The 24492-nt window shown below is 36.6% G+C and overlaps 1 protein-coding gene and 1 non-coding gene across 2 annotated transcripts in view; both read left to right on the top strand.

The window, feature by feature from the left end:
- DIAPH3 (diaphanous related formin 3) overlaps positions 1–24492 on the top strand; it is a 539529-nt gene that overhangs the window by 424842 nt on the left and 90195 nt on the right. Inside the window, exons 26-27 of the mRNA XM_073795265.1 lie at positions 1293–1388; positions 1906–1962. Coding sequence (XP_073651366.1) covers positions 1293–1388; positions 1906–1962 — 153 coding nt within the window. The remainder of the gene's footprint in view (positions 1–1292; positions 1389–1905; positions 1963–24492) is intronic.
- Positions 16424–16606, top strand: LOC117308919 (U2 spliceosomal RNA). Its single transcript, XR_004523168.1, has one exon. It is a non-coding gene; the product is annotated as a U2 spliceosomal RNA (small nuclear RNA).

Below are 24492 nucleotides of genomic sequence, written 5' to 3'. Positions count from 1 at the left end.
AAGTGGGAAGGATGTTCTGTGTAAACAAAACAGCATGATCAAAGGTGTGAAATTGGGAACGTGGAACTGTGATGTAAGTTGTTTAGTGAGCCTGAACATGTCAGCATCTATCTCCTAAGAACAGTGACATTATCCTCCCTGATCATAATATAATTATCAAACTCAGGTAACCAACATTGGTACAATATAATTACTTAATACCCAGCAAATTTAAAGTTTGTCTAATTATCCCAATAATGTCACCTGTGACTTTTTTATAATCCGAGAGCTAATGGAAGATTGTGTGTTGCATTTAGTTGCCATGTCTATTTAATCTCCTCTAAGCTAGAATGCTGCTTCCCTAAGCTTTTCTCCTCTCTTTCTCTTGCTTGGTGTTTCATGATATTGATGATTTTTAAGAAACCAGACCAGTTGTTTCACAGAATGTCGCTCACTTTGGATTTGTAAGATGGTTTCCTTATGTTTAGATGCAGGTTAAATTTTTTTGTTGTTTGTTGTTTCTGTTAAAGATGGTTTTAAGCTTTTGTTTATTTATTTATTTATTTTGGCCGTGCCGCACGGCTTGTGGGATCTTAGTTCCCCAGCCAGGGATCAAACCTGTGCCCCCAGCAATGGAAGTGCATAGTCCTAACCATTGGACCTCCAGGGAATTCCCAGGTTAAATATTTTTACACAGTTTATATTGTGTCCATCTCAGTGCATCACTTCAGGAGACAATTATTGTCAGTGTGCCCCATTACTGGTGATGTCAAATTTGATTAGTTGGGTAAGGTGATATCTTTGAGATTTCTCCATACCATGTTCCTCCATAACCTTACATACAATGGGTTTTGTAACCATTGATGATTTCTGCCTAATTAATTCTTACTGTGTGAGTTGTGATATGGTGAATTTTCTGTTTCCCTTATCTATCTCTTATATTAATGGAACTCGGTCCTCTTTATATCTTTGACATCTATTGGTTCACATTCTTATTCAAAGCAGAGCTTTTTCTTCCCACCTTCCATTTAAAGTTATTTTGCCACCAGACTATAAAAGCAGTGCTCTGAAGTGAATCAGTCGAACTCGGTTGTCTTTAGTGGACAGTAACACGGACACTAATGAGACAGATTTCATTAAAAGATATTTGATTTATGAGAGAGTTAAGTCATATCATATTTTGAAATTGCTGGCTTAGTCCTGGCATCTGATCTTTTTTCCCCCTACCATACCATCACCAGTTTCTGCGCATGCTTTGACATTGCTATGGTAACCCCGAGGGCTGATGGAATTCCCTGCATCTCTTTTCACAGAGGGTGATGAGACAGGAGTGATGGATAGTCTGCTGGAGGCCTTGCAGTCGGGGGCTGCCTTCCGCGACCGAAGGAAAAGGACACCGAAGCCGAAAGGTGAACATTACACTTGTTTCCTGTTCCTTTCTAGGGGACTATCACAAAGAACAACCCCCCCCCCCAGCACCCCGCGCACGCCAACATCCCCCCCCGCCCCCACTTTTTGTAATTCTTTTAAAGTCATGTGTCAAGAATGCAGAGCAGTGGGCAAAAACTCTTCAGAAGTTTTATAAGTTTGTTTAATCCTTCCCTTGCAAGTGTCAGAGAGAGAAGCGTTCCAGTTGGCCAGTGTCAGTAGCGCATTAACAAATCAATGCACTGAACCTGGAAAAGCCTGATTAGTGTGACAGGTCTCATCTAAAGAACCATATGTACCTTATCCCAGTGGAGTTCACAGTAGCATAATTAAATGAGAAGTAAAAGTCATAACATTATTGCTTCAAGTATTTCAGGGTATTGAAGCATTGCTTTGCTTCCAGAAATACTTAACCTTGGAAATACGTCGAATACTGTTATACTTCCTGAGATGAACAGACCTCTATATTAAGATTCTTTTATATATATTTTTTAACAGATATTCGGCGAAGTCTCAGTCCAGCGTCTCAGCCTGTTCTGAAAGTTTGTAACCATGGTAATAAACTGTATTCATAAATTGCACATTATCCTTATCTACTTTTATCCTCTTGATCTGTGATTTTAGTAGGTTGCTGTGAAGTTCTCGAGTTTCAGTATGACTAAAATAGTAAAAATGTGTGGATGTACATATTTGCGATGCGATTGTGCACTCATATTTTCCATCCTTCCATTATTGCCTTGAGGTAGTGTCGAGGATTCTTCTTTCAGGTCTCAAGTGCATGTTTTACTTTTAATATTATTATTTGAAGTTAGCTCACACATTTCTGATCAGTGTTGTCCAGTGTATCCTTTCAAAAGCATTGTGCTTTCTTAGAACTATTTTAAATAGTGGATTTGCTTTACATTAAGATACAATTTGAAATATTGAATTGTTACCTGTTTTACTGTACCGTATTTGCCAGTACAGTGTGAAACACTGTGACCAGCATTTTGGCAAAATCTTTAATACAGGTGAGCTTCATGTGATATTATTGTGGCGGGATGTGCTAGAATCACTAAAAAGAAGGTGAGTTAACTTAGTCTCCGATATTTATCTGAGACTGACTCCTTTCAGACATCTCTAACTGGCTCCTGAACACGCAACCTCATGGAGCCCTCTTCCTGTCTTCAAGATGCCATTTTGTGTTGATTGGGTTTTGTTTACTTTGGTTCCCTTTCCCTCACTGTTATGTGTTACAGGGTTCTGCTTACCTTTCATAGTTAAAGTCAAATTCATCCATCGTGATTGCCGTTTATTCAGTGAGATTGTTACCAAAGTTTACCAGATTTAGAAATGAAAAGATACTTGACAGATTTTTTTCGAGAGTTGTTTTGGGTACAGATGAATTACGTTCTAGAAGTATTAATGTCTGACTGAGTAGAGAAACTTAAGTAGAATTTCTAGGATAACATAAAAAAGAGTATGCGGTAAATAAGAAAAAGACATGGATGTAATGATCTTTTAATAGCTGTGTAGATCCTGACTGCTCAAGGTAAAGTATACATAATACATGCTTAATAAATGAGAGAAAAGGTAAAAATCTACACCAAAATTTTAAATAGATCTTTTGACTTTTTTTCAATAGTATGTTTTTATTGTTTTGCCTTTTCCTAGTCTAACAATAGGAAGAAAAAATTGTAATAAGTCAGAAAAATTCATTGTGGATAATTAATCCCTAGCTTTGGGTTATTATTTAGAGTCATTGTGATATACTAAATAACGGCAAAAACTGTAGAGGACAGAGAAACTCAGAGAGGCTGAAAACTTTCTTAGAGTACAGAGCTTTTTAGTGACACAACCGTAATATAGTTTTGATTTCCATCATGTTTCTTGTTTGATTGAATATAGGTACTTAGATTTTTTAATTATTATTATCAATACAATATATGAAATAAACAACTCAGCCCCCATTGTAAGTCATTAAAGAAAAGACCCACAGCCATGATATGATATGATTATAATGGCATACATATACCCATGCTGTGTTTAATTTAAAATAAATATTTTGGCCATTTTGTAGGGGGAAATTATTTAAGATAAGTTTGTGTACTGGCCTTGAGAAACACAGTCCTTCTGTGACTGTAATGTTAGTAAAGTGTCCAGGCTACAAAGGTTCATCTATAATTGTAAATTGTGATACTTTTGGTCCAGATGAAAAAAGCAGGTGAGCATTACATTTCTATCTCTACCAAGGCCAATGTAATATCGTAAGTTCTAAGGCTTTTGTGATAATTAAGCAAGTAGATTATACAGCAAACCAAAGGAGATATACCATAAAGATCAAATTCTCTGTTCTAATAAAAATGTAGTGGATTAAAATATTTTAAAAACTTATTTTCATTGATATTTCTTTTGTTTTCCCTTTATACTTCTAACCAAGTGAAAAAAATTCAAACCACCAGACTAATCTTTAAGGATTATATGTATAAAGATAGATTTATCCGACTAGACATTGAAAAATGCAGAATTTGGTTAAGGACATTGCAACAAGCATCATGCATATTTTTTAGAAAAAGGTGACATTTCAGAGTTCATTTTGAAATCTTTTTCTAAAAATTAGTGTGTTTTCACTGAAAGTACTAACCCTACAACTGAACTATGCAACTGAAATGTAAAATGGAAACCCTGTTTATTTTTTAATTTGCTTTCATGTACTTAAAACTAACACCTGATATTTATATTTTCTAAAAATATATAGTAGTTGATATTATCTCATTAGTTTTAAAAGATATATGAGATTTTCTACAATTATTTTAAATTTGTTTGCATCCTAAATAAAATAATAATATTAATAGTAATAATAATAAGTTAATATTTACTGTTACTTTGCTTGAGTTATTTAAGTTAAAAGCCAAACAATATGTTGAAATGCTTTATACATATCCCATTTAATCTTCTCAATAATCCTATTAGATAGTCAATGTTTTTATCTCTATTTTATAGTCAAAAATAACCAAGGATTGAACAGGTCTGATAGTTTGTGTCCAGTCCTATGACCAAATTTCAAACCCAGGTCCATCTGACTTTTGAGTCCAAGCTCTTAATCTCTCTCCCACATCATGCTCTGACTACAACTGCTTGAATCCCTATCTTTTCCTCTTCCCATCATCTGGGTGGACCACGTGTGTACATTTTTTTCTCTTGTGACATAAGTTCGAGCTATTGAGATACACCCTCACACCCTCTCAGAGGTTTTCTAGCCTCTGGTCTATCTTCTCCCTTGTTCTCAGATTGAACCACTAGATAGCATTCTTTTCTTTATCTGAGGCTTGGATTACAAGGATAAACCACCTTCTTGAATGAGGACCACTATTTATTTCTTTTAATAAACTCTCTATTAAAAGATCTAAATTAATCTAATAAGTTTATACTCTGTTAGAAAGATCATGGAAATTTTAGATTATATATAGATTATAAATATAGACTTAGACTATATATGTGTGTGTGTGTGTGTGTGTGTGTGTGTGTAGAGAGAGAGACAGAGATCATCTTTTATTGCAGAATGAGAAAATCCTGATAAAGTATCCTGTGAGACCTTGGGGCTAAAATATCACGGAATATATTTTGGCAAAAGATGACCTCAAAAGTACAATATTCTAACTCCAGAAATTGTACACACTGAATAATTCAGCCCTTGTGTTGTGCTCCAAATCTCTACCCAAAATACTTTGGTTAAAACCTTTCCCTGTTTTATCTTTTGCTTTGTCTGTTAAGACCTAGGAAGAAATTACGTATTTGGTATTTTTCCTTGCTAAACCTTCACTCATTCATTTATTTAGCAAAATGTATTAAGCACTTGCTGGGCACTTAATATGTAGTGATTCCCTCTAAGAATCCACTATCCAGTTGGGAGACAGATGAGCAACAATTCTCATATATCTGATTAATGCCAAGATAGCGGTAATGCACAGAGCTTTTGGAACACCAAGAAGTCTGAAAGACCAATCCAGACTTTATGAGGACAATTCAAACTTGGCTTCTAGAAGGACCTGAAATCAAAGCTAAGTTTTGAAGGATAAGTAGAAATGAGGCAAAACCCTGAGGGCAAACGTGAGCGAAGAAGGAGAAGCAGCATGCACACACTTTCCCAGGGGGTCTTTTCTGAACCTTAGTCTGAACCCTGTAAAACTGTATGCTCTTATAAGCACCTATATGCTCTTACTAGCATCCTGGTTTTTCCTATTATGCAACACACATTTGCCTTAAAATGTTCTTATTCAGTGTCTGCCACACTACTCCTGAGATCCATCAGGGTGCAGACAAGACAATAAAGGAGGGTTTCTGGCTTGTTTACTGCTGTAACCCCAGTTCTTCCATGGGTTGGTGCCCGACACATGGATATTTAGTAAGAATGTGTTGAATGAACAGACATGCTTATGTTTAGGCTTGCATAGAACAATTAGTGTACATTGAGCAAAATCGGGTCTGCGGTTGTCACCCAAATAAGTAGGACTTAGTATGCCAATTGCTAAAGCTCTATCTGTAGCTAGAAGGAGTTATCCTTCTCATCTTCTCCCTAATATGTTATCTGTCATCAAAAGGAGATATTTGATCGTCACAGGTTTGAAGGTTGTTGCATTAGATGTGAAGGGTTAGGCTCAATCTTGATTGGATTATTTACTGCTTAGCAGTGGAGAGTTACTTATTAATTAGATTTCTTTCCCTTGCTTAATCAAGCAAAGTTTAACAACAGTAAATAAATGAAAGCATCTGCTAATGAGTACAGGGCATTATTTCATTTCTTTACTTAATACAGTGCATTTGAAATCTAAAGATTGTCTATAGTTTGTAGAAAATAGTAAGTCAAGATAATCAAAATATTTATTAACGGATTTTAATAAAATCATACCATATTTGGGTGTTGGGAAATCAGTGTTAGTGAATCACCTGGACTGGTTAAAAATAAAGGACCAGATAGGGAATAAGTATATTGAGAGTCTGATGCCAGACCAAGAACTTGGACTACTGAGGTTTTTGAGCAGGAAAATGACAGGTCTGAGCAGTTTGTATGGAATCAAAGTGACAAATGTTAGAGAGAAGAAAGAATCGAAAGGACTTTGTAGCCGCTTTGAGCCGACATGGTTTGGCTGCAAGGAATGGGGAGAGTTAGAGAGCTGATCAAGGTGCGAGGGGAGAAGCCAAGTCTAGAGCTCTGTGTTGATACCCTCACAAAGACTTGCTAACACTGCATAAGCAGATGAGTTACCTGCAGGAAGTCTTCAAAGCTAGAGAATGCAAGTCAAGGACTGAGCCTTAGGAATGGATACAGGTGAGTAACAGAGTGAGTGAGAGACAGAAAAAGGATGAAGATGGGAAGGATTGCATAATAGTGGAGCCCACATTATGAAGGTTGAAAGAAGACTTTCAAGGACTTGGTATGCTCCAAGTCCTTGAAATGACTTGGTATGACTCCCATTTCTTTTTCTTTGGTTGTTTCTTTCTTTTTTTCTTTATAAAACTGAGTGGTATTACCACTGAGTGACTAGTGTTTTTCAGGGTACAGTGATTTCTACTCTCTTCAGGGACTTCTTTTCCCTTGTAGACTCTGTAAAATGTTTGTGACAAAGCTTTCACAAATATGAATTGTTCGGCCACACCTTATGGTGCATCTGCCTGCAGTTTGATTGCATCTCATTAGATGGTTCTCTTTTCATTAAGTGGTACAGTGGGATTTTTTTTTTTTAATTAACTGGATATAGAGTAATCAGAAAGAATTCTATAAACTATATGCAATTAAAATCCCTAATGATAAAACTATTTAACTGTGACAAAATAAGATAAAACATAATCAAAATTTTAGGCAAACAAGGATTACACATTTTCAGTGAGCATCCATAACCTAAACAAAATCTTGCTATATTATCTTTACACCAAATCAATTCTTAATAGCCTTAATTTGGATTTGATTATCTATTTTGACTCTTCCACTTATGTATGGAGCTTTGAGAGATTTTTATAGAAATAAGATTGTATTGCCTCCAGGCACAGCTGCTTTGCCACTCCAAGACTGGAAGTCAGAATTAAATGTGAAGCTAGGTAGATATCTTTGAATTGGCATTATTTCCCACAAAATAACACTAAGGGGGGGGCGCACAAGACAGGCTTTGTTGTTGATATATTAAGACTTCACACACAACCATCCCCCCTCCCTGCTTCACTCAGCCTTGGGTCCCCTTATTTCTTGACCTACCTTTTTCCGAAACAGCAAGAATTTGTCTTGAGGCAGAATTATGAAATTTGTAAGCTTTTCAGTGGTGTCTATTGAGCGCCAACTACCATAAGGCTTTTCTGAAAACAGTGAGGACGACACCAAACCAGTCTTTGTCTAGAAAACCTTATCTATCAAAGTAGTAAATGGTGACAACTACTATTTCCATTTTTTTTAACTGTATCCTACTTTAAAGTAGAAAGAGCATAAAGAATAATATAGTCAAATTATATGATTTTGCTAAATGTCATTGGCTTAATTTCTTGAGAATCTTTTTTGTTCTCTTTCTGATGAATTTGTGCCTGCCTAAGGAAGGGAACTATTAAAATACTAATTGTTTTTGACACCCTTACACTTGGGCTTTCAAGCAGAATTAAGTACTACCTGTAAGTGTCAAAAGACTTAAACATTTTTTAAGGAGACTTTTCTAGCCCAAGAATATAAAACAATTTGGGTGATTTCACATTTTATTCAAACATCAGTCTCTGCTATTTACTATGTAGTCAAGCAAAAGGAAGAACAAACTCAGCAGGGCTCCTGCCTGGGTAAGGATGCCCTGTGGGTAGACAGAAAGGCCTTTCTAATTTATAGTCAGGGCAGGACAACCTTTTGGCTAGTCATTATCAAACAGACTCTTAAGCATGAACAGGTTAGAAAGTTCTCAAGTAGTGAGGACCTCAAGTTGTTTTAAAAGGACATTTATGCAAGAAATAGCAAATGCCTCTCATTTAATGAGTACTCACAGATATAAGTTGAAGGCTGAGACTAAATTGAGTGAAAGGAGATAAAGAACTATTTTATAAGAAAAGTTATGTCCTTGACTTCTCTGAAATAGTTATGATTAATATGTCTCTTGTTCTGTTTGTGTTACACAGTGGACTATAATTGTTATCTTTAAATTTGGGGGCCCATTCTAAATCTCTCCTTTTCTTATAGCATAGGTTCAGAGTCTGAATTTATAAGGAGTCAATGGATAGACTCTAGAAGCTCCTTTAGCTCTGTACTTTCATTTTAGATTTTGTGCTTGGGCATATTTTTTTTCCTGCTCAAAGGATCTGTTGATTTTATCAAATTCTCCAAAGAATAAAAAATAATTATTTTATTGTTTTATTACTGGTTTTTTACAAATTTTCTCTATTTTTACATGTTACATTTTTATGCATATATACGTGACGTGTTTTCCCCATTTGTGACTACGTCAATAAGAGTCTAGTTCTCAAATGACTTTTACTGTTATTTTTTTGTCATTTGAAAACTAAACTTTCATTGACATAATCACAAATGTGGAAAACATATCAAATGGTTGGCGGATCTACAATTTTAGTGACAAATAAATTGTTTAGGATAAACAGTTAAGGTCCAGTGAACTTGTGCTACTGTGGAGGTTCACTCAGGAGGCAGGGAGGGGAAGACATCACCTGTACCCAGGACTGCCATTAGTCTTGCTGGATCTCCCAGGCAGGAAGGTGTGTGTGCAGGGCTCACTGGGTTATGCAGCTGGGAAAGAGCAGTCTCCCAGAGGCCAAGAGAAAGAGCAGTCAGCAAAGCCATAGGCTTCAAAAAGGCCAGGTAAGGAAAGGATGGAGGAGTGCCCAGGCACAGATTGGATTGAAGGACACAGGTGTCACTGTTCACCTCTGGAAGAGCAGTTGTGGTAGAATAGTAGAGACTGAAGCCAGACAGTGTTGGTTAGAGTAGTGGAGGCTGTCCTTTCTAAAAGCCTGGGTATGAAAGAATGAAACAGAAGGGAAATAGCTGGAACTAGAACAGGTTGTAGTTCAATGAAGGGGTTGTGTTTCTTTGCCTTTCGTGTGGCTCTGGCTTTACTGTCTGTATTCTGAAGGGAAGGAGCTCCAGAAGGGAGGGATGAGTGTTTGGTGGGGCAGTATTGAGGGTGAGGTTGCTGGGGGATGGTATGGGAGAGCACCTGGACGATGGAAAGAAAGGATATATGGAGAGAAGTGGATACAAATATTGAGTAAGGGAGTTTGGAGGTCTCACGTGATGAAGTCTTTTTTCTCTGAGAACTAGGATATAAGGTCTCCTCCTGAAAGTGACAGTCTCTGGGTGAGGAAGGAAGGCAAGGGCAGTGGAGGATGGCATGTCTCCTAGATGGATTGTGAGAGGTTACTGCTCAGGGAGATGCAAGATAATATTTGCATCAATGGCCCAGCTGAAAAAAGAGGCTATTACTTGTGTAATAATGGCTGTCCGTAAAGTCTGAGGGAAAGAAAAGTAGCCCAGGTGCTTCACAGGCCCTGTGACAAAGGGCATTTTGTTCTCCAACTGCCTAAAAGTTCTAAAGGTTAATCTCCAGATATAACCATAGGGGTCAGTTTGGCAGTAGGCCAACTGAGTGTGCTTTAGAGCAGGAGTCCCCAACCCTCAGGCCACAGACCGGTACCGGCCCGCGGACTGTTAGGAACCGGCACAGCAGGAGGTGAGCAGCAGGCAAGCGAGCGAAGCTTCATCTGCCGCTCCCCATGCTCTCATTACCGCCTGAACCACACCCCCACCCACCGTCCCTGGAAAAATTTTCTTCCATGAAACTGGTCCCTGGTGCCAAAAAGGTTGGAGACTGCTGCTTTAGAGCACCAGCCAAGCAGAGTCATCCCTTTTTTTAGAGGATAAGGTATTTCATGTTTTAAAATAGCGTAGTACTTAATTAGGAAAATAATGGACACTCTGTTGGAACATCTATGCCATCTAAACACGATGCTGAAACTGTGTTTAAGCATTGTTTGGGTGTCGTGCTACATATGAGGAAGGCACTCTAGCAGGGATGGTGGGGACCCTAATGCAGCTGGTTTTCCTCCAGGCATGTGCCAACTACATCATGTGTCTGAGATCTTTTCCTACAAAAACAACGCTTGGTGCTAAACTCAATATTTCTAAGGTACTACTAGATTTACTTTTATATTTTATTTTATTTGCCCCTCATTAAAGTTCAGTCTGGAGTAGCCACAGATACAGAAACCACTTTTCAAGATTGTCATCAGTATCAGAAATAAAGGTTTTGCCAAGTGCCTGTCAGGTATTGTAGTTACTTAAAAAATAGCAATAGCTGTTCTTACTCGCTGACTATTTGTGAAAGCATAAAACTAGCCAGATTTTGAATCCTGCTTATAGAAGCCTTGGGTGATCTGGTCAAACAGAATGACTTGAAAACAGCATGGAGTCAGGCTTGGGCTTTAGAGGCAGACAGGCCTTGGTTTGACTTCTTGACTTAATAAAAGGGTGACCCTAGCAGCTTATTTAACCTTTGGATTTCCTTTTCCTCAGCTGTAAGAGAAATTACACTATGTGCTTCATAGACTATTTGGAAGATTAAATAGGGACTATACTAAAGTACCTACAGTTGAGTAGATAGTTAATAAATTCAATAGATGTTAGTTCCTCCTCATTCTTCCCCTTCTCTGCCTACCTTCCATGATGCATGTGTCAATAGAAAGATTATAAATTCTTGAGCAAAGTGACAGTAGTATGCAGAATGGGTGTGCTAATTGGAGAGATTGAAATTAATTCTGTTACTATGAATAGTTCCTATACTGCACTTAAAGTGCATTAATTGGTATGAATTAGTTTAGAAAAGAAAAAGACAAAAAATTAAAAGTCTATAGAGACTTTTGGTTTTAAAATAAAATAATAAAGGTATTTTTACCTCCTTTTCCCCATGGGAGTCACCACAAAGCCACAAGGAAAAGGAGTAATGAAAACCAGTGTCAACTTCTATGAAGTCAAGACATGTTTAACCTGGAACAACTGCATATAAAGACAGGGAAGCAGATATTGCGGGAGAGAGGAAATTGGAATCCAGGTGTATTCATTTCCAAGGCTACCAAACAAATTACCGCAAACTGGGGGCCTTAAAACAACAGAAAATTGTTCTCTCACAATTCCAGAGGCTAGAAGTCCGAAATCAAGGTGTTGGCAGTGTTGGTTCTTCCTGGAGGCTCCGAGGGAGGACCCATTCCCCCTCTCACATTTCTGGAGGTGGCCGGCAGTCCTCGATGTTCCTGGGCTTGTGGCTGCGTCACTCTCATCTCAGACTCCGTCTTCTCATGGCCTCCCTGTGTGTCTCTGTGTCTTCACATGCCCTTCTTATATGGCCACGAATCATTTGGTTAGGGCTCACCCTAATCTAGTGTGACCCCACCTTAGCTTGATTACATCTGCAAAAGCCCTATTTCCAAATAAGGTCACTTTCACAGGTACCAGGTGTTAGGACTTCAACATAAATTTTGGGTGACACTGTTCAATCCCCAACAGTGGGGGATCCCAATGAGAAACAGACTGATGTGCTCCTCACAGCATCACATAAGGGCTCAGGAGTCACGGGTGCCAGGAACCACTGACAAGAGGAATGAGACACCCAGCTGAAAGTGGGGGTGATGGCAAAGGAGCAGGTCAACCTCCATCCAGGCAGCATGGCTCCCAAGTCCAGACTTGTGACCCTCCGGCTGCACTTCCCTCCCTTCCTTTCCTCCTCCCCTCCAGGAGGTGGGAGGTACAGATGTTGTTTGGAAAAATTGTGCTGGAAACTATAAATGGGGTGCAAGCCAGAGGTGAGGTGCTGCACTGGAAACAGGGGTTACCTGAACACAGAGGTGGATCTCCAGGAGAAAAGAGGAGACGTGAATAGCACAGTCCTCTTCTGGCCCCAGCCACCACTCAGTGGAAGCCAAGCTTATACTCCAAGCAGATGACAGAAGATTTTTCTGGAGATAATGAACAGTCTAGAGAAAAGGCCTTCAGATACTGGCATTATGGGCCCCCTTCCCTCAAAAAATGCTAACTTACTGCAAGAGCATTCCACAGAGAAGCCCACTAGTTAACAAGCCTACTCACACAAATTATTTTCTCTGAAATATTAATTTGGCCCAAGGACTCATCAGCTGACATTTGATGAAAACATTCAACATGAAAAAAGAAGGGAAACAAACCAGAGGAACTCTTAGTAAACAGAGAATAACACCATAATAATTGCAAAGATGTCAAATATTTCAATGATGAAAAGAATAGGATGATATATGTCATATATATAAGATATATATATATATGTATAAAAGGATTAGAAACAAAAATCTTTTGGATATGAAAAATATAGTAGCAGAAAAAAACAGTACAGTATTTTGAAAAGCATAAACATACAGAGTTCTAGGGAAGATAAGGGGGAAAATGTAGAATTTACAGATAATCTGATATATCTGACTGTACAATTTTTATTATATTTGTATAACTGTATACGACTGTGTACAATTGTATAATTGTATTATAAAGCTTTGGGGACAAGTATGGAAAGAGTGATAGGCACTAGGAAAATAAGAAGCAATTGTTAATTCTAGAAAAAAGTGATGTACAGTTGACCCTTGAACAACATGAGTTTTAACTATATGGGTTCACTTATATGCACATTTTTTTTTTCAGTAGTAAACATTATAATACTACACGATCTACTGTTGGTTGAGTCCATGAATGTGGAACCACAGTTGGGAGGAACCTCGTGTATGGAGGGCTGACTATAAATCCTATGCAGAGTTTCAAATGCGTGGAGGGTCGGGGCCCCTATCCCCGTGCTGTACAGGGGTCAACTGTATAATCATGGTACACTACTGGAATTTGGCATGGCCTTGTATGCTATTTTACAGTCATAATAGTAAAAGCACTGTGGTAGGCAGATTCCAAGATGGCCCTCGGTGATTGCTGCCTCCTGTTGTTCTTTCTCATGTAACCCACCCCCCAAACATTTTCCAGCATTAGTCTGTATAACCAGCGGAATGGGGTAGAAATGATAGTATGTCACGTCTGAGATTAGGTTACAAAAGATACTGTGACTTTCGTCTTGGGTGCTGTGTCTCCCCGTTTCTTGGTTCTGGGAGAAGCTATGTTGTGAGCAGCCCTATGGAGAGACCCAAGCTGTGAGGATATTAAGCTTCAATCTATCACAATAGAAAATCAATAAGTAATGTCTATAATTGATGAATCAAGAGATAGCAGGAGAAGCATCAATTAGGAAGAGAGTCAGGGACAGTGGACTGCTGTGTTTCATTGGCAGCCTTTTGGATTTCTTCATAAAGTAACCATTAACTTTAAAGAAAGTTAAAGTTAGAAGTATGAAACATCTAAATGGGCAGCAGGTGGGCAATCAGGATGGCGAAACACCTAATGACTCAGTTTATCCCTATTGAGAATAACCAGAAGCTAAAATCTCTCGTAAGTTGTTTATCTCCTTCTTTACTAAAATACACAGATTTTACTTTTATTTTTCATTTTTCTTTTTCACTTTCTCTCTTCTAATAACTGTGTATAAAGGAGACTTCTCTCTGTTCTAGCTTTCAGCTTTTCATTTTTATGTGATCCAGAGACTAAAGTGCTCTTCACTATGCATTCTTAAAGAGTGATGATATGGGTGATAAGAGTGAGTTACGGTGGTACCTCTAGCTCAGGATAATGACTGTGCTTCTCCATATAAATCATACAGTCTTCCCACTTTTTTTGTGTCCTGTAGATAGCATTGGCCAGTGATTTTGCAGCACGTATCTGAATATATTTGTCCTTTGTAATTCTTAATGTGAGAGAAAATGACGGAAATGCATAATAGAGAAAATCAAGCACCACTCTATTTTTTTTCTTTTTTTTTTTTTTTTTTTTTTGCCTTTTAGAGCAAAAGTAGCCTTCCGGTGCTGCATAAGAACTTGATGGCTAATCTGTATTCACTGACTCCTTAGGAAACAAGAGAATGGGATGAGATTTGCATTTGGAATTCATATTAGTTACAGTTATTGAGTGAGTGTTTGTAAATTAGTGTCTTAATACATTACACTGGCCTCATGAAAGCCAAGGATGTAGCTAATGTAGCTAGAAGAACTATTTGTGCTTTGGAGGGGAATGGTGGTATGACTACTTGTTATGTAGTCTAGGTAAGGAGGTAAATATTTTTCTACTTTATGAGGGTCTATAAATTTATTTAAGAAAGCATTCACATGCATTAGGAAAGCTGCATGTCCCATTGATTCCCAAATAAATTAGAAATTATTAGTGTTAACCATGATGTACGTTATTGTGATATGATAGCATTTGGCTTAAACAGTTTCACCATTTATTAGCTCTGATATTAGAATAAATGACAATGATCATTAAATGCTATGTACATTATCATTTAACTAATTATGCTCGCAATCTCCTTCTATTAGTCAAACATCTTTGGGTTAATTAGAGGAGCTGCCTAATCCCGATTTCTAGAGGAATAATGAAATAAAGGAACATTGAAGTATGCTAAAGAAAGTGTTAGCGCATCACCGTTTACCTCATATATCGACTTCATTTACCCTCACCCAGTGCATTATCGTAGCCTCAAGGTTAAAAGATTCTGGCAATTCTTTTTATTTTGAAATATGATTAGGCCGTTAAATTATATGTTCATACTTTTCCCATTAAAGCATGTATGCAGCAAAAAAGTGCTAATATGCAAATGAAAACAAAATTCTCATACCCATATTGAAAGATGAACCAAAAAACACTGTTTAGATTAAGCATTAAAAATGTTAATAACACCTTGTACTTTGATTCTGACAAGCTAATAACTCCAAATCCATAGAATTTTAAGGTTACAAGTATAAGACACAACCAAGAAACTTTTATTATTAGTCCTTTTATTTCTTATTCTTGTTAATATAGTTAGGCTAAGGGATTCTTAAGCTGATGTTTGTTAAACCATGAGCAGGGTTTTATTTAATCCAAACTATATTTTATCATTGGGTGAAAAGTATAACTTCATCCCTTTGTCTTAGTCTTCCCCATGTCCCAAAGGAGGAGAAAAAAAGAGAAAAGTATCTTTTAAAATTCATTGTGACCTGTCATGAGGCAACTTCTCAAATAATGATGATGAGGCTCTATTTTTGAACGTGCAGACAGAAATAAATGAAGGGCATAGGGCGTGAAAGGGTAACTAGTACAGTCTCCCAGGCAGAGAGAAGCACCGCCCAAGAGAGCCCCTGGGATCCGTGCTACACTTGCAGCCGTTGGCAGCAGTATCCTCTCTAATAAGTCTCAAGGTTTTCATCACTTCCTGAACACTGCTCTGTCTGTTTGCTACTCATTTGCTGGAAACTGGACAAGGCCTATTACTCTCCATTCTATTAACCTCCTTTCTCTTCATTCACTGATCCCCATTCCCTTTCCTCACCTAAATATAAAAAGACATGATCTGCTCAGGGTGAGAGATAAATATATTCAGTAATGGAACTAAGTAGGCAGAGTCAGTAACCCTAGGTACTATGTCATAGTAACTTGTAATGTTTCCTAGAAATTAACTCTGTGTCTTCTACATATTTGTTTGTTTTAAAGCCAGGAAAAGGGAAGGTTTTGAGAGTAATGTTTTTAATTATTAGTTTGTGATGAGTTTTCATGTCTTGCTGGTATGCTCTCTTTGTGGTAGTTTCTCTGCCCCTGGGTCCAGGCCTATCTGTTTTGAAAAGTGTGATTTATTTGTTTCCATGTTGTAGACCTATAGGGTTAGTCACGTGTTCCTCTTCTAAACAGATCTGTAGTCCTACCTAGAATGTCTTTATAGTTTTACACTAAGATCTTCTTTAACCCTTCACTGTCCTCTTTCAAGAAATACCGAATACTATTTCTACTTTCTTTTTTTTAAGTAAAATTATTCTTTATTATTTGAAAAAATTTTTAATTTAATTTTTATTTTATATGGGAGTATAGTTAATTTAAAATGTTGTGTTAGTTTCAGGTGTACAGTAAAGTGATTCCGTTATCGCTTCTCAGCCTTTTGCCTAAGATCAAGTGTAGTATCTGTTCTTATTAGTATTTCAAAGTCAGGAATAAAAGACTTATAAATGTACAAATTGTTGCCTCAGCAAAGCCCTCTCCTTGTTTCAGTAAAGTACTTGGCACTATGCATTTCACTGCACTGGGAAGTATTATTTAGTTTTGTTTAAACATTTCTTATCTTATACTTCTTACTGCATTTTAAATGTATACTGTATATAGAAGAATAACATATAGAAAAGTACACACTTCCTGAGTACCTGGCTTGATGAATGCTCATAAAGTAAGCTTACCTATGTAACCAATACCCAGATCAAGAAACATTATTAGAAACACAGAGCCCCTTCCAGATTCTCCCTTTCATAACCTCGCATCCCACACATATCCTGACTGTGATAGCAGTAACTAGACTTACTTTGTCCTTTTTATAAATACAACCTTACGCTTTGTTCCATGTTGTTGTGTGAGGTTGTAATTTGTTTGTTCTAATGGTTATTTAGCATTCCACTCTGAATATGTGAATTTTTTTTCTTTTGTTCGTGGATATTTATATTGTTTCTAGATTTGGGCTATTACAAATAGTGCTGCTAAGAACATTCTTATACATGTCTTCTGGCTCTGTCAGAAATATACCTATTGATCTGCATGAGCTGTTTGTATATTTTGGAAATTAATCCTTTGTCTGTTGCTTCATTTGCAAATATTTTCTCCCATTCTGTGGGTTGTCTTTTTGTCTTATTTATGGTTTCCTTTTCTGTGCAAAAGCTTTTAAGTTTCATTAGGTCCCATTTGCCTATTTTTGTTTTTATTTTCATTACTCTAGGAGGTGTGTCATAAAAGATCTTGCTGTGATTTATGTCAGAGTGTTTTTCTTATGTTTTCCTCTAAGAGTTTTATAGTGTCTGGTCTTACGTTTAGGTATTTAATCCATTTTGAGTTTATTTTTTTGTATGGTGTTAAGGAGTGTTCTAATTTCATTCTTTTACGTGTAGTTGTCCAGTTTTCCCAGCACCATTTATTGAAGAGGCTGTCTTTTCTCCATTTTATATTCTTGCCTCCTTTGTCATAGATTAGTTGACCATAGGGGCATGAGTTTGTCTCTGGGCTTTCTATCCTGTACCATTGATCTATGTTTCTGTTTTTGTGCCCTACAAACAATAAATGCTGGAGAGGGTGTGGAGAAAAGGGAATCCTCTTGCACTGTTGGTGGGAATGTGAATTGGTACAGTCACTATGGAGAAGAGTATGGAGGCTCCTTAAAAAACTACAAATAGAACTACCATATGACCCAGCAATCCCACTACTGGGCATATACCCTGAGAAAGCCATAATTCAAAAAAACACATGTACCCCAATGTTCATTGCAGTACTATTTACAATAGCCAGGACGTGGAAACAACTTAAATGTCCATCGACAGATGAATGGATAAAGAAGATGTGGTACATATATATAATGCAATTTATTCAGCCATAAAAAGAAATGGAATTGGGTCATTTGTAGAGATGTGGATGGGCCTAGAGTCTGTCATACAGAGTGAAGTAAGTCAGAAAGAGGAAAACAAATATTGTATATTAACACATACATGTAGAATCTAGAAAAATGGTACAGATGAACGTATTTGTATGGCAGGAATAGAAACACAGAACTAGAGAATGGACATGTGGACACAGGGGGGAACGGGAGGGTGGGATGAACTGGGAGAATAGGTTTGACATAAATACACTACCATGTGTAAAATAGATAGCTAGTGGGAACCTGTGGTATAGCACCGGGAGCTAAGCTCGGTGCTCTGTGATGACCTGCATGGGTGGGATGTGTGTGTGTGGGGTGGGGGATGTCCACGAGGGAGGGGATATATGTATACATATGGCTGATTCACTTCACTGTACAGCAGAAACTAACACCACATTGTAAAGCAATTATACTCCAAAAAAAAAAAAAAGGAAATATACCTAGATGTGTAATTGCTGTTTCAGTGGATAAGCATATCTTCAGCTTTAGTAGATGCTGACCAACAGTTTTCTAAAACGATTGTACCAGTTTATATTTCCATCAGCAGTGTATGAGAGTTTTCATTTCAGCAATTCTGGTAGGATAGCTCATTGTGGTTTTGATTTGCCTTTCCCTCATGAGTAACTTGAATACCATTCCATGTTCTTTTGTCTTTTTGAATATCTTATTATGTGAAGTGCCTATTCAAGTCTTTTGCATATTTTTCTATTGGCTTGTAGGTGTTTTTCATATTGAGAATAAATAGATTTTGGTACAACTTAGAACTCCATCGTAACACTTATGTCAAACTGCCCATTAAAGGAAAGACTGTGTTACTTTTTAGTAATATAATATTCTGTATCACTCAGATGTTCTAGTGAGAGACCTTAGAATGACAGGTCTGGTCAATATATGTTAAAAGAGCAAGCATGTTGTAGACTCTGCTGCCTATTTACCCTGTTCTGTTAAATTCCCTTTGGTGTACCTGTCCATTGTCTTTTCCTCCTTGTTGTCATGTGAGAGCAATTCAGGGCCCCTCTAGCTTTTCTGACTGAACTGGGGACACTACAAGAACATTATTCTAGAAAAGCTATGTCATGGTAAAACTTCAGAAAACCATTTGTAAAATGAATGAATGAATAAATGAGTGAATGAGTGAATACATGAGTGAATATGTGAATACATGGAAGAAAGAATAAACACATGATGGCATAACTGGGTCTTGAAGTTGGGCCTTCCAATGCTAATCTTGATATAAATTCCATTATGCCCTAATATTTACTATTAATCAGGAAATATTGAATATGGTAAACTATTGCCATAAAACCTTGTCCTCAACTTGTAACTCACAAACGTGTATCAGAGGTGAACTCTCAAAGTAACAAACTTGTGATGCATTTAGATTTAATTTTATGATAAAATTTGAGTAGCTTTTTTTAAAAACTATTTTTGAATACATAGTCTATTACCAAAGAAAAAATTCAGTTCAATGCACATGATTCTACTATTGATGAGTTAGATCCAGATTAAGTGAATGAATGCATACATTTCTCCTAGAAGATCACTGTCATTTATATGTCACAAAAAAATGTATCATATCTTCCAAGGTCAAATATCAACATATTAATTAAGGTAGTTTTAAACTGATACAGAATAAATATGAAGTAGAAGCTAGTCTTAGTTTTTATTTATTTTTTTTATTAATTTTTTTTAAAATTGTGGTTAAAAAAACACATAAAATTTACTGTCTTAATAATTTCTAAGTGTATAGGTCAGTATAGTGTTAAGTATATTCACATTGTTGCACAAACAGATCTCCAGAACATTTTCATCTTGCAAAACTCAAGCTCTATAACTCATTAAACAACGACTCTCCATTTCCACCTTCCCTCAGCCCCTGGCAACCACCATTCTACTTTTCTGTTTTTATGAACTTAATTACTATAGGTACTCATATAAGTGGAATCATACAGCATCTGTCTTTTTGCGACTGGCTTATTTCACTTAGCATAATGTCCTTAAGGTTCATCCATGTTGTAGCATGCGTCAGGATTTCCTTCCTTTTTAAGGCTGAATAATATTCCATAGTATATATGTACAACATTTTGTTTATCCATTTATCTGTTGATGAACCTTTGGGTTGCTTCCACTTCTTGGCTATTGTGAATAGCGCTTCGATGAACACAAGAGTGCAAATATCTCTTCAAGATCCTGCTTTCGATTCTTTTGGATATATACCCAGAAATGGGATTGCTGGATCATATGGCAGTTCTATTTTTAATTTTTTGAGAAACCACCATACTGTTTTCCATAGCAGTTGAACCATACTCTTAGTTTTTAAATGTTGATTCTAATTTATGGAAGGGGGAAAATGATATGTAGTTTACTAAGTATGTGTTCTTAAGTTCATTACTTACCATGCTTCCTTCTCTATAAAATGTGGTATTAGACTATCCCATAGTAAGGATGGGCCCTAGATTTTTAGCCAGCTTCTTTAGGGTTTTACCTTTACATGGTTTAAAAATTTTTACTGTTTAATAAACAGCACTATTTATTCAGGACAAGTTAACAGATATGAACAATTTTAAGGCTTTGTTATTCATATTGCCACACTGATGTGGGAATGGTGAAGAGATTATACTAATTTATACTCCTACCAGCATCCAGTGACTGTGTCCATTCCTCAAACCTTCAACAGCACTAGATGTGTTTCACAATTTTCAGCAATTAGACAAAATAGTATCTCATTGTTTTGCATTTTTAATTAGCAATTAAATTATATCTTTTTGTCTTTTATTATAACTGACAAAATGTGAGGGGCAGGGAGATCAGAACAGAGGAGGAGGAAAGAAACTTTCTCAGTATTTCTTTTCAAAATATGTCATCCATTAAGGAAAAACCATACATTTTAATGTTGTTATCTCTTCTGTCTTATTTCTCAGCTAGGAAGAGTTATTATTACTGTTTATTTGTGATGATTTTTCAATGCTGCTAGTCCAGGAGTAGGTTTTTTTTTTACATTTTGGTTGTTAATAACAATACATATAACCATCTCTTGATTTATTGGAATAATGAGGTAGAGATAGAGGGATGGAAATCAGAGACAGACCTAAATCCCAGTGGCACATAAGTGGTAAAGGGAAAGCTAAAATCTCAGGTGAACTCACACCTCCTTCCCTGGGGGTTTTGGGTCATTAGGCAGCAGCTAATAGATCTGTATAGATGCTTGTGACTAAACAGTCTACTTGATGCCAGCAGAGCCAGTTGAAAGGTAAAGAAACTGAGCCAACCAACAAACTGCTTCGGGACAATTTTGGCAGCAATATTAACAGATTTTTTTTTCCACTGAATTTATCACATGAATCCTTTTAATAAAAGGTATTTCAGTAATGAAGGCATTATACATTATGAGCACTTGGCTAAAATGTGAGTTTTTAAAAATTTATAATTTATATACCTTACTTACTTCTAGGAAGAATTTGGGATGGCTTTCAAAAGAAAGCATATAACAATCCTAATTGTAATTATAAGAGAAAACAGACACTGTAAGAAAACAAGAAAGTTGACTCCTTAGCTTACAGCTTTGGTTCTCAACTTTAGCATCTATCAGAATCCCTTGAGAGGCTTAACCAAACACAGGTTGCTAGGTCTACCCCAGAGTTACGGATTCAGGAGGTTTGTGGTGGGCATGAGAATTTGCATTTCTCATAAATTCCCAGAGGCTGCTCATCCAGGAACTACACTTGGAGAACCACAGATCTTCTATCATCATGTTTCTTGAGTATTTGGAATCATGATTGATTAATATTAGATTTTTTTTATTAAATAGTTTCTATTTGTGAACATATATCTCACTATCTAATCACACATAACAGCTATGTTATTATTTTCATAAGGCTCTTCATATGGATATAAAGGATATGATTGGTTATAATTTCCAGTCATTTTGAACCTTGGCCACATTAAATACACCTAGAGAGTTTTTAAATAACACCAATATAGAACCTTATTTCCACGGATTCTGATTTAATTGGTCCATGATGAACAATATTTTTTAAAACTTTCCTTGTGATTCCAAAGTGCAGCCAGAGTTGTAAGACACTGATAGGTAGAGAGAAGAATAGCCCATATTGCCAACAGATAATCAGGTTGTTTCATTTGTGGCTTGGGTTCCCCCCCCCCCCATCAATTTGCCTAGCTACTCATTCCCATTTTTATCTGTGTGGTATGCTTTTGGTTCTTAAGTATGCCATTTTGTTCTTCTCTTAATTGAACTTTATCTGTTTTTGATGAACTATTTCTCTAATCTATCAAGGTCATTTTAAATTGTATTTCTTTCTTCGAAAGTGTTTAACCCCTGCCCAACTAAGTATCATCTGCCAGTTTAATGAGCAGATTTTCAATTTCCTAATTGAGATTGTACTCATTAAGTTTTAATATTTTATAATTTTATTGCAAATTATTTCTAGCGTGCGTGTGATGCTACCTTGACTCTGTCCTGGCCGTGCACATTTTCTTCATTATCAGTGAACATTTATTTAGTGCTTACAGGTTGTGTGTTATTGAATCAAGTTCCATGACTTCTAAATAGTTGAAAATAAGTGCTGAATCTGACTCTATGTAGTTTTAACTCTAAGGAGAATGTGTATGTAACATGAGCTGCATGAACAACACAGGACATATAAGCATTTAAACACAAAAATTGAACATTGAATCTACAGTTCATTGGTCAGGTGAATGTTGTGACACTAACTGTGGCTGTAGAGAATAGAGGTCAAGAGTACCATCTGCCTCTTATTAGTTGTGTAACCTTGAGCAAGTTACTTGCTCCTTGTGCCTCAGTTTTGTCATCCATAAAATGTGATTCTAATCATTCCTGCCTTGGTTTGTTGTAAAAATTTGTGTCAGATAATGCATGGAAGATTCTCAGCACAGCCTAATACATAGCAACAGTTCAAAGAAATAGTAATGATTAAGAATCAATTAATTGAGGAATTGATAGTGGAAGGTATTTAAGGTTTGGTTTGACAAGACTGATGGTTAACAATTTAAGTGACACAGAGATGATTGGTCTGGGATCTGTCCCTAATCTGGAACTTTTGGTTTTTACAAGCTTAAGCATGTTTTTATGTAAGCAAATAGTTTAGATTTTCATTCTCAGTGTGCTATGTTTATTATTGGAAAGGGTTCTTTTGCAGATAATTATAACTACTGAGTGGCAGAGCCAGGATTCAAACTCAGGACTTCTGTCTACAAGATGCTAATTGCTAAATGGTAGAAACAGAGAGAATAGATTGCCCCAGACATAAAGGGTGAGGGGAGTGAGAATCTATTTCAAAAAATAAGATTCCATAAAGAATGAAGCAGCCAGTATTTGACCACTTACTACGTGTTAGACATTGTTGAGTACATTATTTGCATTGTCTCATTCAGAGGCTTAAAAAGGTTAAGTAATCCTTGCCCCAAATCATAAAGCTGATAAATGGCAGAGCTAGGAATTGAACCCAGATATGTGACAGCAAATTCCATTCTTTGAATCACTTCAATAAACTGCCCATCCTTGAACAGAATCAGATTACTTTTTTCTAGAATAGAAGATGCACTCAAAAATATGATTTAGGGTACAGAAAGATAAGGTGGAGACAAAAGTTGTGTTTACTTCCTGTTTTGTGACAGAGTAAATTGGAACAGTCAACTGAGGAATTTTGTCTTGAGTTTAGCATGTATTTAAATTGTTTAAAAATAGCTAAAAAGTGAAGGTGTCCCGGGAGAAGAAGGCTGGAGATGGCTTAGATGAGGGTTTTAGAAATAGAGATAGATTGGAAGGGGTGGGTTAGAGCAGAGGCAATTTATGTACTTCATCTTCTTTTCTCCACTGATTTACTTAAAATAAGTAAACATCAAGAGTGATTTCTTTGAGCTTTTGAAAGCTAACACATTTTTGGTGAAACACACATTTTTATGTCACATTTACAGTTTTCAGAGGGCTTTCACATACATTCCTTTAATTTTTTTATCTTGTATTGGTGGGCACTTCTACAATTTTGCTTCTATTATCCTAAAATATCCGTAAGTACAAGAAACATTTATACCAAATTGAATGGAAGCTACAACTGCACTGAGTTTCTTTGCAGTACCTTTTTAATGTGTTTATTTCGTTATAAATGACGTTTAATTATGGTCAAATTAACGTAGGTATTATTTGGAAAATAGTGGCCATCAGGCAGTGTCATGGAGGATCTTGCTTTTCTCCCCTGTCATTTTACACATTGTTTTTCTATCTCAAAAATCTCAATACTGCCACTGCTCAAACATGTTCAAAATGAAGAAATTTTCCCTATGTAATACAGTTTTGAGTCCCAAAATATCAGTTTGATAAAAAACTATATTTTTCAGACTTCCATTACTATAGCATTTTTTATGACTATAAAAAAAGAGCACTTTGTACTGCATTTTGTCTGAAGTTTAATGATTTACAAAAACTCTTGTTTTCTTAAATTAGAATTACATAAATAAATATCTAGTGACTCATGAAAGTAGAAGCTGAATTTCCTGGAAAGTC

The sequence above is a fragment of the Tursiops truncatus genome, chromosome 18, assembly GCF_011762595.2.
Source record: "Tursiops truncatus isolate mTurTru1 chromosome 18, mTurTru1.mat.Y, whole genome shotgun sequence".
Classification (NCBI taxonomy): domain Eukaryota; kingdom Metazoa; phylum Chordata; class Mammalia; order Artiodactyla; family Delphinidae; genus Tursiops; species Tursiops truncatus.
Note: the sequence above shows the minus strand (reverse complement) of the source record. Positions and strands in the feature narration are given on the sequence as shown.